The sequence below is a fragment of the Copadichromis virginalis genome, linkage group LG20, assembly GCF_057382275.1.
Source record: "Copadichromis virginalis isolate Kocher_CV1m ecotype Utaka linkage group LG20, C_Virginalis_male_GT1.1, whole genome shotgun sequence".
NCBI classification, from domain to species: Eukaryota; Metazoa; Chordata; class Actinopteri; order Cichliformes; family Cichlidae; genus Copadichromis; species Copadichromis virginalis.
In genome coordinates, this window is record NC_140637.1 from 30,518,300 (window position 1) to 30,532,090 (window position 13,791).

General features: G+C 41.5%; 1 protein-coding gene across 1 annotated transcript; it reads left to right on the plus strand.

The window, feature by feature from the left end:
* Nucleotides 1–1,896: 1,896 nt before the first annotated feature.
* On the plus strand, nt 1,897–6,515 carry LOC146685136 (uncharacterized). The gene is made up of 7 exons (XM_085444348.1): nt 1,897–1,952; nt 2,617–2,955; nt 3,183–3,398; nt 3,868–3,969; nt 4,308–4,342; nt 4,425–4,580; nt 5,148–6,515. Exons 1-7 carry the CDS (start codon nt 1,919–1,921, stop codon nt 5,316–5,318), a joined length of 1,053 nt encoding a protein of 350 aa, XP_085300474.1. The 5' UTR covers nt 1,897–1,918; the 3' UTR covers nt 5,319–6,515.
* Nucleotides 6,516–13,791: the final 7,276 nt, after the last annotated feature.

Genomic DNA, 13,791 nt, shown 5'->3' on the forward strand with positions numbered 1-13,791 from the left:
ATTAAATGGCCAGTTTTGAACAATATAATCACATCTTACTGGGACAGCTACACATTTTCCTGTTTAGAGGCAAAGTCACCCTCTACAATGAAGGCAACAGAAAATGGATATAATGGATATATATTTTCCTTCTTTTTCTTCAGATCCAAGCTGAGTATAATTAGAATTTTAAAAAGTTAGACTAAAGTTGTCGGGGGCTTGGTCTGTGATGCAGCATTTTGAGTTTACTTTGTACTTTTGGATTCCGTATGTTTTATTGGAAATATGTTAAGTTCTTGTGTTGTTATTATGAGCTACGATTTGGTGAAGTTTTATTCTAGTTTTTGTTTCATCTATGTCTCCTGATTTATGAGTCTTTTCCTGTCCTCCATGTAGTCTGTCTTGTCCATGTTCACTGTGTTTTGTTTTACTTCCACTTGTGGGGTCATGATTATTTGTGTCAGCTGTGTCTCCCCAGGTGTTTCTCTTCCCTCATTACCGGCCTGTGTATTTCACCTGGCCTTGTCTTTCTGTCCTTGTTTTCTGTTTGTTTGTTTGTTTGTTTGTTTGTTTGTTTGTTTGTTTGTTTGTTTGTTTGTTTGTTTGTTTGTTTGTTTGTTTGTTTGTTTGTTTGTTTGTTTGTTTGTTTTTGTATCAGCCGTAATAAAGGCTTGCTTTTTGTTTGATCATCAGTTCATTTTTCCTGTGTCTGCTTTTGGGTCTGACCCACAAACACACCGGTGCTCACTGCCGTAACAAAAGTTTTTATTCCCATCTAGTGATATTATTTTATAATTATGTTATTATAGCACAAGGTTCAGTTAGCTTTGCACCAAAATGGAAATATCCTCCAAAGAGCTACTTTTTACTTTATTACTTTTGCTTTACATTTCAGAGCCTGTACTTTTATTTACTTTTACATATACACACACACACACACACACACACACACACACACACACACACACACACACACACACACACACACATATAATGGCTTATATATATATATATAGTCTATTTCAGCGGTCCCCAACCTTTTTTGCGCCACGGACCGGTTTATGTCCGACAGTATTTTCACAGACTGGCCTTTAAGGTGTCGCGGATAAATACAACAAAATAAAACCAGTAACGGTACCAAAACAAAGAGGTTTATTCACAACACACAGGAAAAGACCCAGGGAAACCGAGTTAAGGATAAAAAACAAGCATCAACTCTCACGGCGTGGTACCGCTCCATGACCCGGGGGTTGGGGGCTACTGGTCTATTTCTTTAGTATGTTTTTGACCTGGGGGTAGAATTGCTTATAAACGGGTAAAATAAAAATGTAACATATATAAGGTTATTCTGTTTGGTCAAAGTTTTTTCAGAAACAACACAATATCAAAAATAAATGAACTTCAAATAATCTAAAAAGAATAAATAAAAAAATAAACACCTGGTAAATATTTCCTTTAAAAGCATTGCTGTGTTTAAGTTTGGATAGAGACTGGATGAACTTCTGAACATTAAAAGATTCAGTTTGTGACTCAAAACTTAAAATAGAAGTCGTAAATAAATAGACATTTTATTTCTGCATCGTCTGATAAATGAAATACTAAAGATTATTCTGTTTGGTATGATGAAAATGGAGGACAGCCAACACGAATCAACTAGTCTAGTTATAAAATAGTCTAGTTTATATCCTATAATTATAGTTTAGTAAACCTCACACAGTCGGTTTCTTTAGAGCATGAATGATACTCTGAAAATCAAAAACACTAAAGTTATGTGAGGAAACAGGAAATTTAAATAAAGAAACATTATTGCAGTTAAAAAAAGTCTTTGTGTGGGTGTGGGTGAGTTTTGAAGGCGTGACCTCGTCATTAAGAGAAGTAAGAAGTTCCTGGTTTGAAGTGAAGAAAAAGAGAAGCAGCATTAAACCATCAGAGCTCTGAGATGAAACACACTTTGGTCTGCTTCATCTTCCTCAGTGAGTAAATTTGCTTTTTATTTCTGTCACTTTCTCTGTTCTAAGTCTTATTTACCTTCGCTTTATTGTCATTTGTAGGTAATCAGCTGGTTTTACAACTTGCTTCACTTCTTTGATCTCTCTCATACAAATTGGAAAAGAGTCACTCAAACATAAAGCTCAGAGAAAGGACACTTTGTAATAGTTATAAACAGATAAAACCCAGAAATACAAAATTTTTGCACAAACTTCTGCTCTTGCACGCACGACTGCAGTGTGCAAATAATTTTTAGTTTCACATCACTTTGATCCCCAGAAATCACTTTGGAACATTGACAAAGTGAGAACTGGATGTTTAGCAGCGCGTCTAAAACGCTCATTTCACATACAAATATAGAATTAGCTGCTGCTGCTGCTGCTGCTGATGATGATGATGATGATGTCATCCAAGATACAAAAATTAATTTTGACTTTTATTTATCTTTTTCACAACCTTAAACTCTGAATCTTCCACATCAGATGCTTTGTGTTCGTGTATAAAACAGGAAGTTTGCTGTTTGCAAAGTCAAATAAAAACAGAAAAGTGAAGTTAACTGAACTTCTGTCATCGGTTCAAATTAATAATCATCTGTCACATTTAATCAATAGTAAGATTGTAACTAATGATTGTTCATCCTTTCAGCAGCACTTCAGGATGGAAACACTGGTTTGGTCAAAGCACAAACTCTCACCCGCAGAGCAGAGGAAGGAGGAAACATCACAGTTGGGTGCAACTTTTATTTGTCTGGAAGCAGGAAACTCTTCTGTAAGGAAAAATGTGAAGATGGAAACATTCTTGTTGAAACATCTGATGATGCAGCTCAGAACGGCAGATACAGCATTGAATATGTAAAAAAAGGTGTTACCTCATATATTATGTATGTGAGCATCACACAGCTGAAACAGTCTGACTCAGGATGGTACAGGTGCTCTTTGGACAAACGCTGGTTTGGAAACAATGATTTTGAGCTGATTGTCACAGAAGGTGAGTTTCTGCTAACAGTCGTGTTTGTCTTTGAAGGTGTGACAGAAGCTTCACGTCTCAAAAGCAGCTACTTTTCCTTCAAATCACCTACAGATGTTATATTTATCTGAAACATCAAGTTTCATCAGTTCTGCTGTCAAACAGCCCATAACCACGTCAGTCACATGCAGATATATAAACTGCTTCAAGTGGTCTTATTATGACTCTGATGGTTTCATTGTTCACAGCTTCAACCACTTCAACACCAAACGGGACTCTGAGACCTTTTTCAGCTTCAGTGTTTCTCTCATCAGCCTCCACACCACCAACAGCACAGAGTTTAAGCTCAACTTCAGGAAGCTCCACACCTTCATCAGCCTCCACGCCACACAAAATGGAAACAACACAGAGTTTAAGCTCCACATCTTCATCAGCCTTCACTGAAACCAAACATGCAAGCTCAGGTATATTGGGTGGCTGTCGCTTAGCAGGTAGAGCAAGTCATCTTCTAATTGGAAGGCCATTCGTCTGATCCCATATTCCAGTGTGTTTATCAGAGTGTAACTGTTGGATAGAAAGCACAAGGTGTAGGAAAAAAGTGTTTGTCTAAAAGGATGAATAAGGCAGGTCGTATGAGTGCTCGAGTAGAAAAGGGCTTTGGGTTCATTCATGTGTTGTTATCAGAGAACTACACAAGAATGACACATTAAAAGCTGTGGAAGGAGCGCTCTGATATTTTAGTGATTAAATTAGAAGCAATAAATTGTTCTGTCATTCTTGATAAACAGTTTGTCAGATAGTGTTTGATGAACTGTTTTCAGTCCAAAGATACGTTACTCTGTATGTGCACAACTTTACTGCTAAATGAACAGATGTTGAGACCACATGTTTACACTGTGAGTAAAAGAAATCTTCTCTGTTAAACTCCTGCAGATGTGCTGATTTATGTGGGTCTGATTCTGCTCGTTATGATCGTCGTCTTATCAGCAGCTCTGCTGATTTTCTACATGAAGAGGAGGACCACTAAACCCAGAGGTGAGGCTAGGAAAACAGAAAAGGCTAAACATGCTCAGCTCAGAATGTCCCAGTTTGCATGAATTAAGTCAGGTGTGACGTTTCTGTCACACTGTTTTCACTTTTGAAGTTCAGTCTGTTTGTAAAAAGAGCACCGGATGTTCATTTATGACTCACAACAGAAACTAATTGTAGCAGATTTGATTGATATGATTTTGATTCTTTATCAGTCATGTGTCTTATCTAACTGTAGTTCATATGTAGTTCCTCATATTGTTCCTCTGTTAATTCCTCAGGTTCTTCTTCCTGTTATGTGCCTTAAAGACAGCTGTTTATTTTCTGACCTGCATGTTTTTCAGGACCTCCTGTGGAAACAGAGTATGCTGACATGCAGGTGAGTTTTAGGACCTGTGACACACATCAGCTTCATTATTGTTTGCTTTGTATCTGTCAGCTGGTTTGTTCTCCTGCTGCAGGCTGACAGGTTGTATGAAGATACTGGAAAGTGTGACATACCGAGCAGGTCACCTCCTGTAGAAGTGTCTTCAGTTTATGCCACCGCCAACGACCCCCAGGCAGACGGAGTTGAAAATATAGACCTCTACAGCCTCGTCACCTCTCCTCAGAACAATGTGAGTAAAACTGTGGTCTGATTCTAAGCTGAGGTCATAAACCAGGTAACTGTTTGTGTAGTGAAGTAATTCATCTGTTCTCAGACACAAAGAGCCATGTTCCACTGAAGACTGAAGAAATAAAAGTTCTTCCTCTATGTTTGGAGCAGATAAAATCTTTTAAATTGAGAAAAAGAATCAAAAGAATCCTTTCTATTCTGAAATGTGTATTTTTGAATAAATATCAGCTTCATACTCAGTGGGATTTAAAAAAAACACCTTTCTGGTGGAAAACAAGTCTATCAAACGTTAAGGTTAATTAATCTGTATTTAACACAACTGTAAAACACTGTCCAGTAAAGGAAAAAAAAAGCAGTAAATCCTTCGTTTGTGAACGTTGTCATGTTCAGATTTTGTTACAAAGGTATTTTGAAAGGTGACTTCAGAGACTTTATGATGATCATGACAAAAATGTATTCTTGATTTTTGTTTTTTTCAGATGTGGGTTTTTCAATTTAAATATTCAACATTATTTAATTTTAACAGTCTTATGTCTAATGTTTGATCTCACCTCTTTATCTCATTAAGGCAGACAACCTCTGCTACGCTGAAGTGCATCTTCCCCACATTCCTGCCACCAACAGCGCCCCCTGTGGTGAAGCAACTGATGTTGTCTACTCAATGCCTCAGGTGGACCTGAGTACTGCCATCCACACCAAAGATGCTTCACCTCGTCTGTACTCTGTTTCCTCACTATGAATATATTAGTACTTTTTTTAAACCTGTCCTGTCCAGCAGCTGTAACAAGCGTAATGGTCTGAATGCTTTGTTGTGCCAAACATATTTGCTTTCCCAAGATTGGCACTGTAGACTCTCTGTAGGCTCCTCTTTTTATGTTTTTGTTTTATCTATTTATTTAATTTTATTTTTCATATTATTCTGTGTGTGGATATTATGTTGGAGTGGACAGGGTGTGAAGGCAAAAGATAGGTGAAGAAATTTAGAGGAATAGAAGAAGAAAAATGAGAGTAAAACAAGAGAAAAATATGAGGGTGGGGGAAAAATTGAGGATGAAACAAACAGACATGCTGGGTCTCTGACTGCTACAGCTGTGACAAAGTATACAAACAATAGGGAAAGACACCTGAAAGACAAAGCACATCGTGTGTGTGTGAGAGAGAGAGAGAGAGAGAGAGAGAAGATGGAAGTGTGCATGATTGTTTGTCATGAAACGTACTTAAAAATACTTGAAAAATGAGGGTGAAGGCCGGGAAAGACCCAAGAGACCACAGCTATCTATAGCTCCCAAGAGATCTGAAGATCTGAATCCCGACAACCATGCATTCTATCCTAGCCGAGGGAAGACAGAGGCCCCGGACGGAGTTCCTATAGCCAGCAGGCAACTGACCCCGCTGGCCACCCCAGCACAAGCCAAAGGCGAGACTCAATAACTGCCCAACGCCCAGCGGAGCCCCCACCGCATGACGAAGAGGCCCAAGCTAGCCCCGGACACACACAGCCATCCCCACACTCTGAAGTGTGGATGGACAGGTGCCTTCCCATAGCCAGCAGTGATCCCGGGACGCAGTCAACCAGTCCCCCGATCACCAGCCAGCCTCGGCATCAGGCAGGGTGTAGAAAATAGTTGAAACCTCAACTATCTCAGCGGGCAACAGCTCAGTATAAATGATACTAAAGTTAGTTTATCTTTATTTACTTTTGACATATTTATAGCTTAACTGCACAGTTATATGGCCTCAGGTTAAAGTTCATTACAGCTGCTTATAATTTAGCTCAACAGATACAAAAAATGTTGATATTATGGTTTTTATAGGATAGATTCATTGAAACCAGGAAACAGACTGCTATCTTTTAAGGACATGTGATATAAGGAAGACAAAAAGTGAAGAGATGCAGTAATCTACTCATTTTTAATGAAAATAAACATGAACATTGGCAGTTTTAACAGTGTATGGTTTTTATTTTTTTTATAAAATATAAATAAAAATATACAAATATTAAAATACACACATTTCCTTAACTTCTGCAGTGGAAGTATTTCGACTCAACTTCTTCTAACAAAGGATACTGAAAAAGAAAGCAACTGGAGTTCTTTTGAAGCTCAGCAGTGTTTTGAAGATGCTTCATTCAGGAGGCTTCTTCAGTTCTAAAAACTAAGAGGTGGAGAATCCCAGGTGTTTGAATCCTAGTGGTCATTGGCCCACTATTGATCATGTGCCTCATCACATGAGCCAAGCTGTGAAAAAACATTTAGGGTGAAGACACTGTGATATATCATATGACCCACTGAGGTCACCTGAAGCAAGGCATCTCAAAACTGCTTAGTAGGTGGTGTCATCAGTCACCCTCTCTGTTCAATGATGGCCATTCACATGGCCGGCAGGCAGGACCAGGCGAGGCAGGATCAGACGTAGCAGGACCAGGCGAGGCAGGACCAGACAGCGCACTAACCTCTGGCGGATACGGATCTGGACTAGATGGCAGCATGGCGGTTGCAAGTGGTTCAGCTGGTGGCAGCTGTGGATGGTTGAGCTGGTGGTTGAGCTAGCAGTTGAGTAGGCAGTGGCATGGACGCCATGCGTGGTGGAGGCACAGGTGACGGCGTGACAGCCGCAGACAGTTGTGCTGGCAGCTAGATGGACTCTCCTGAGCCACCAGCGAGAACAGGCAGCAGCATGGAAGCATTGGACAACTGGACGAACTCTCCAGATAGACTCCTCAGAGCCCCCAGCAGAAACAGAGGGTGGCGTGGAAGCCGTGGATGGCTGGAGTGGCTCTCCTGAGCCCCCAGCGGGAACAGAAACTGAACCAGATGGTGCGAAAACCTTTGGTGGAACAGAAAAATGGCAGCTCAGTTGAGCTCTCAGGAGAAACAGTCTTTAAATCTTCCGGAGGGAACACTTCTTAAAATCCATTAATTCGGAGCAGATTTCCTCGGAATGAACAGTCACTGAGTTGACAGACTCAGGGCTGACTAGAGAAACAGAGGGGGAAATCTACTTATTCACAGGATTAATATGCAAGTCCTCGAAATGGACAGTGCCCATGGTAATAATCCTTGGCTCAGAAGAAGCACAAGAAAAACGGGCTTCGTTGCTCCCCACACAATACACTGTCCCAGAGCAAATAGTCAATTTTTTAGTAGGTGACTAGAAAATATCTGCGTTGCTCACCACAGCCGGTTGTTCAGAAGTCCCGGAAAGCGGCTGTGGTGAGGAGCGTCGCGGCGTGGATGCCACTTCCTCTTTGAAGAGGGAGCAGGGATGATGGAGGAGGCCGGTGATGGTGGAGGGCTAGAGACCTACTCCTCATCCCCAACCACATCGCTGCTTTTAAACGTTTCTAGCAGTCGTTCACAAAGTTCTATTATCTCCATCTGTCAGCTGGTGCTGGCTCTTCCTCCTCCTCTTCCTCCTCTTCCCCACACACGCAAAGTCTCACAGATGATGTACAGCAGTGGGTCCCTCAGTCTGTCCTCACTCTGGACACTTGCAGTTCTCACACATGGAAATCAAATGTGTGATAACCTACAGGATTCAAACACAAGTTTAACTTATAAATACATGTTTATACTTTTATTTAACAATCAGAGAGAAAGAAAAAGAGAGAGAGTGCAGGACAGACAAAAAGGTGATGGTCTCAGATGGCCTCGGGTGTGCAATTTATGGTTTTCAGGGTTTTTATCGTTAACTCGGTCTCCCTGGGTCTTTTCCTATGTTGTAGTTGTGTATCTTATTTTGAAAGAAATATTTATGCATTACCATAGACCAGAAAGCATTAAGGGGCAGAGGATGCTACTCTCAATGTTATTGCCGCATTTCAGGAGGACGCTACGAATAAAGTTACACAATTACACTGTGAATTTGCGTTTATTATTATACTTACAAAATACCAGTTTTTGTCTTGGTCGTATCATTTTATGTTGTTGTATTTATCCGCGACACCTTAAAGGCCGGTCTGTGAAAATATTGTCTGACATTAAACCACTCCGGACATCAAAAGGTTGGGGACCGCTGGTACACACTACTACACAAAACAGCGAAAGAGAAGGAGTATTTTCTGTTTGTGTTATTACGAGTACTAAATAAGAAGAGTTCCCAGATGGTACAGTGGCCACATGTTTGACTCCTATGAATAAAGCACGTTTTGTTTAGCTTAACAAGTGAACTGTTAAATCAAACGTCAAAGTCTGTTTGGCTTTAACCACTGAACAGAGGCAGCAAAATAGCAACATTAACAGTGCAGTGAATCCTGCTTGTGCCGTGATATTTGGGACTAAACATGGCAGCCTTCACAGACTATGAGCTTGTTCTGTTTGTGTATTTATTACTGAGTTAATTATCCACAAAATCATCACATTCGCTTAAGATTAAGGTCAACAATTGAACGGCGTCTACCGCCGCATAAATACGTGACATAAAAGTCAGTACTTTTAAAAGTTTACTGTTAAGCCAGCCCGCTTAAGCCATCTGCCATTAAAAAAAATTATCCACAGCCACCGCTGCGCTATGAATCCTGGGATAGGTTGGGCCACGAAGGATACACCCGACCCATCCTTCATATCCAGAGAAAAGGAGGACGCATTTGTGCGCCGCATTTCGAGCAGCCTTCGAATTGGGACAGCCTTTGTTGCCTGGCTGTGACATTATCGGCTTTCAAAGCGGCCTCCGAAGGATGGGGCCTATGAATTGGGACACAGCTAACGAGAGGATGGAGAACAAGTGGGAACAAAGCTGACATAAGACAAGGACACTCAAAGTAAAACAGGAAGCCAGAGACATTTGCAAAGACACAAACTCAGAGACACAGACTTGACACTGAGACATGACTGACTGGATATGCAACATGGAACAAAAGGAAGACACTGTGACCAAAACTAGGAGCTAGAACTATAAAGATAATATAAACAGAAAACCACCAAGAAAAGCAAAGCCATGAATAACAAATAATCAAGGAATATAACTTAAACACAAAACACTGGGTCACAGAACCAGTACCGTGACACTGTGGGTATTAAAGGTACTGTGCTGCACTGGCTTGAATCATATCTAACAGACTCCAGTTTGTTCATGTAGATAGGGAGTCCTCTTTCAACACAAAGGTTAATTATGGAGTTCCACAGGGTGCAGCCCTAAAAGCCTTAGAAATATGGTGTCTATCTAGTCCTTCAATGCACACATTCAACAAATATGTAAGACTGCTCTCTTTCATTTTCGCAATATCTCCAAAATTAGAAGCATCCTGTTTCACAGTAATGTTGAAATATGTGTTCATGCATGTTGTGATAAAGTAAAGTCTGAGGGCTGTGACACCAAAACACAAAGTGTAAAACAACTGCGGCTCAGTAGGAAGTGTTTCTGCAACCTCCTACCATCAGAGGCTAGAAACAAAAAAATACGAACCTGCAGTATTTTCGATCTTCCACTGGTGTCCTGACACAAGACTTCACAGCAGTGTCAAACATTCTGTTGGAGACCTCAGTCTGGTTAACTATCTGTCCCATTATGATACAATGAGAAAAACAGAGTGAAATGTGGTTCAAAGCTGGATCACACGCAGAATTTTTTCTCAGGAACTTTGATGTTAACAACGCAGAAAAAGAAATGAGGAACTCACAGTGAGTTCCTTCTTTTAACATCTAACTTTATACTCGAGTCTGGTCTGCGTTTTTTTGTTGTTGTTGTTTTGCTGCTTGAACATGAACATGCAGCATGTCCTTTGCAGAAAGGTAAAATACAAATTAAGAGAAACTGTGTAAAATTGGGGTGGAACCCTCCATGCCTTGTCTTGATGTCAGTGGCTTCTATCTCCTCCTTTGGGGAGCTTATCATCCCACCAGGGTATCTGAAGAAGACGTTGCTAGTCTTGTTACAGATCTGGTTAGGGTGTTCAAGCCTATGTAGAACAGCAATGGGGAGAGAGCGTCTACTTGCTAAATCCTGCACCTAATGGTAGCTTGTGCAATTGGCTTGAAGTTGGCTTCTAGTGCCAACTTCTTTTCTGGTGTGCTCCACTCATGTACTGAGTCATGTGCTTGTTCATCTTGGCCCCTATAATGCCTGACAGGAGCTTCCACATTGTGCTGAGGAAGGTTGTTGGTTGGTAGTTAAATGGGATCCATCCCTTCTAGAGTCCTGGGATCAGGACTGTCTGGCCATCTCTTAGCCATTCTGAGTTCGTCTCATCCATTAGCAGCTTGTTCATTTGTACAGCTAGCTTCTTTAGCAGGACCTTGTGCTTCAATTTTTCATGTTCGATTGACTCACAAATACCGTGAGCAAGAGGAACATGATCTGACTGACAAGGGCAAATTTTACTACTGTATGTTTGCATTACTTACATCGATGGCATATTTGACTTCCTGTTTGTTGAGGTCGCAGCTGGTCTTATCAGATAGTATAAGGCAGGCAACTAAAACCAATTTCATGTGAACAACAAGAGCAATAGTGTTAGTGGCAGGACATCGGTCACAGAGTGAAGGCAGAGTGACATTCGTACTTTGGTCATCACAATTTTCTCATACAGCCCTTCTTAAAATGATGCAAAAAATACTGTGATGCATCAGTCTGTGTGTGAAAGGATGTGAATTGCTCCACATAGGTGTTTATTGTAATACTATATATATTATTGCAGTATAATAATACTGTATTAAAACTAAACATATTTCACTAATGTTGTATTGGAGTGACTTTCAACATTTTGAATTTGACAATTTGTAGTTTTGCTGTTTGATGTCTAATAGTGACCAACATAAAGTGATAAAATGTGTTCAACCACAGTGAGGAAATATTGTAATAAAACATTTTAATAATGAGTAAATGAGGCTTGATTTCGACCACATTGTGGCCTTCATTAAAAGTAAATATGATTTTTTAAAAATGCTTCCAGGACAGATGCCCCTATACTTACCTCTAAGCTCATTAAAACTTTAGTGTATGATAATTACTGATATGCAGATAATAGAGTTGGATGTCTCGAGACCGGTTACGTGGTCTCGGTCTTGTCTTGGTCTCGCTGTCTCGGTCTTGCTGTCTAAGATCCACATAGTTGTCGGGAGATTTGGAGTCAACAGTATTCATGACACACAACGTAACGTTCGATAATGTGTGATGCGCAAACGCATCAGCTCTAAGAGCCGTGCGTAGAGAGTGCTTTGTAGTGAATCAGAGGAGTCGACTCCCATTGAGCGAGAGCCGGCTCCTCACCTAATTTCCTTTCGCTGCTCAGCTCTCACACAGTGACTCAACTATGCTCCAATCCCTCCATATTGTGGCCAATCACATGCGAGGATATAGGATAATATCATTATGTAAAAAACAGAGAGGGTGAGAGACGCGACAGTCAAGTGGAGCGTGTGTCTGTCCTCTCAGTAAGTGAGTGAGACAGTAGACAGCGGTGAGGAGGGCTGTGCGAGTGCATCGCAAAAACACATAAATATGCCTGACACCCGTAAACGAAGCAGCATCTGGCTGCAGTTTAAAGACTTTTTTGTCTCTGTCTCAGTCTCGGTCTCGTCTCGGTCTTTGTCTTGGTCTGGACTCGGTCTGTCTTGGTCTTGGTATTGTCTTGGTCTTGGTTTAGGAGGTCTTGACTACAAGTCTAGCAGATAACATGTCCAACTGATGTGTTTGTATCTCAGGAATTTTACTGAATCTTTTGATCTTTTAGTATCTCGGGGTCTTGTTCGCGAGTGATGGGAGAAGGGAGCCGGAGATCGACAGACGGATTGGGGCTGCAGCTGCAGTAATGCGGACGCTGCACCGGTCCATCGTGGTGAAGAGGGAGCTGAGTGTAAAAGCGAAGCTCTCAATTTACCGGTCGATCTACGTCCCTACCCTCACCTATGGCCACGAGCTGTGGGTAGTGACCGAAAGAACGAGATCGCGGATACAAGCGGCAGAAATGAGCTTCCTCCGAAGGGTGGCTGGCCTCTCCCTTAGAGATAGGGTGAGAAGTTCGGCCATCCGGGAGGGGCTCAGAGTAGAGCAGCTGCTGCTCCACATCGAAAGGAGCCAGCTGAGGTGGTTCGGGCATCTGACAAGGATGCCACCTGGGCGCCTCCTGGGTGAGGTGTTCCAGGCATGTCCCACCGGGAGGAGGCCCCGAGGCAGACCCAGGACACGCTGGAGAGATTATATCTCTCGGCTGGCCTGGGAACGCCTTGGTATTCCCCCGGATAAGCTTGAGGAGGTGGCTGGGGAGAGGGAGGTCTGGGCCTCTTTGCTTAGGCTGCTGCCCCCGCGACCCGGCCTCGGATAAAGCGGATGAAGATGGATGGATGGATGGATCCACTAGTACCCTTACTTCATTCTTTTTAGTCCTCACAAGTTTTCCACCATCTATCCTCCTCTGTCTCGCTCTCTGTTTTCATTAGTGTCTCACTACATTTCCATCTCTATCCATAATCACTCTAACCTGCTGAAAATTCTTTCCAGCTTTATGTCTCTGTCTTTTTCCTTGTTACGTCTCCCTTTGCATGCATCCAGGCACTCCTGTATACTTTTCTCCTTGTCTTTTTTAAATCTTTGTCCAGAGGAAATATCAAACTCCTGCTTGGCAGTTTCCCTCAGCACTACAGCTGTATATTATCAGTCATCTTTTGTTGAAGCGTGTTCACTACAGCCGTTTCCATCATTTTCGCACCATTAACAACCGTGTGTCCTTTGTGCATTTCCCTCCTTTACATCGTACTTACTCCACACTTCCTCTTCGCCTCTGTTCCCTTCAAGTCTGTCCATTGTCCATTGAAGTCTGCTTCAGTCGTCACTCTCTTCCCCCCGGTGGCACTCTCTAACACTTAATCCAGCTTACTGCAGAATTTCTCTTTTTTCTAACTGACATCCAGCCTGTGGGGAAAACTCACTGACAACACTCATCATCACAGCTTCAATATCCAGCTTTAATTTCATGATTCTGTCTTGCACTCTCTTCACCTCCACAACACTGTTTATATACTCTTTCTTGAGTATATAACCCCTACTTCATTTTACATCCTATCTACATCATGGTAGAGCAGATTGAAACAATGTTTTCAAGTGAACAAGTATTTAAATGACACAAGACATGAAGCCCTATTTTAACATTAAAACACATTATCCTGAGTTAAGCTCAGCCAGCAGTCCATGCAGATCAGCTGACGCTCATCTAAACATGCTGCTGCAGAGAATTAAGAGGAAGCAGCAGTGAACTGTTAAAATGGTCAATATTAGCC

Excerpts from the sequence above, each read along its gene's own strand:
- LOC146685136 (XM_085444348.1), top strand. The coding sequence starts at position 1,919 with ATGAAACACACTTTGGTCTGCTTCATCTTCCTCA. Across the intron at positions 2,956-3,182 it reads TGAGCTGATTGTCACAGAAG|CTTCAACCACTTCAACACCA; the intron begins GTGAGTTTCTGC and ends CATTGTTCACAG. Across the intron at positions 4,343-4,424 it reads CAGAGTATGCTGACATGCAG|GCTGACAGGTTGTATGAAGA; the intron begins GTGAGTTTTAGG and ends CTCCTGCTGCAG.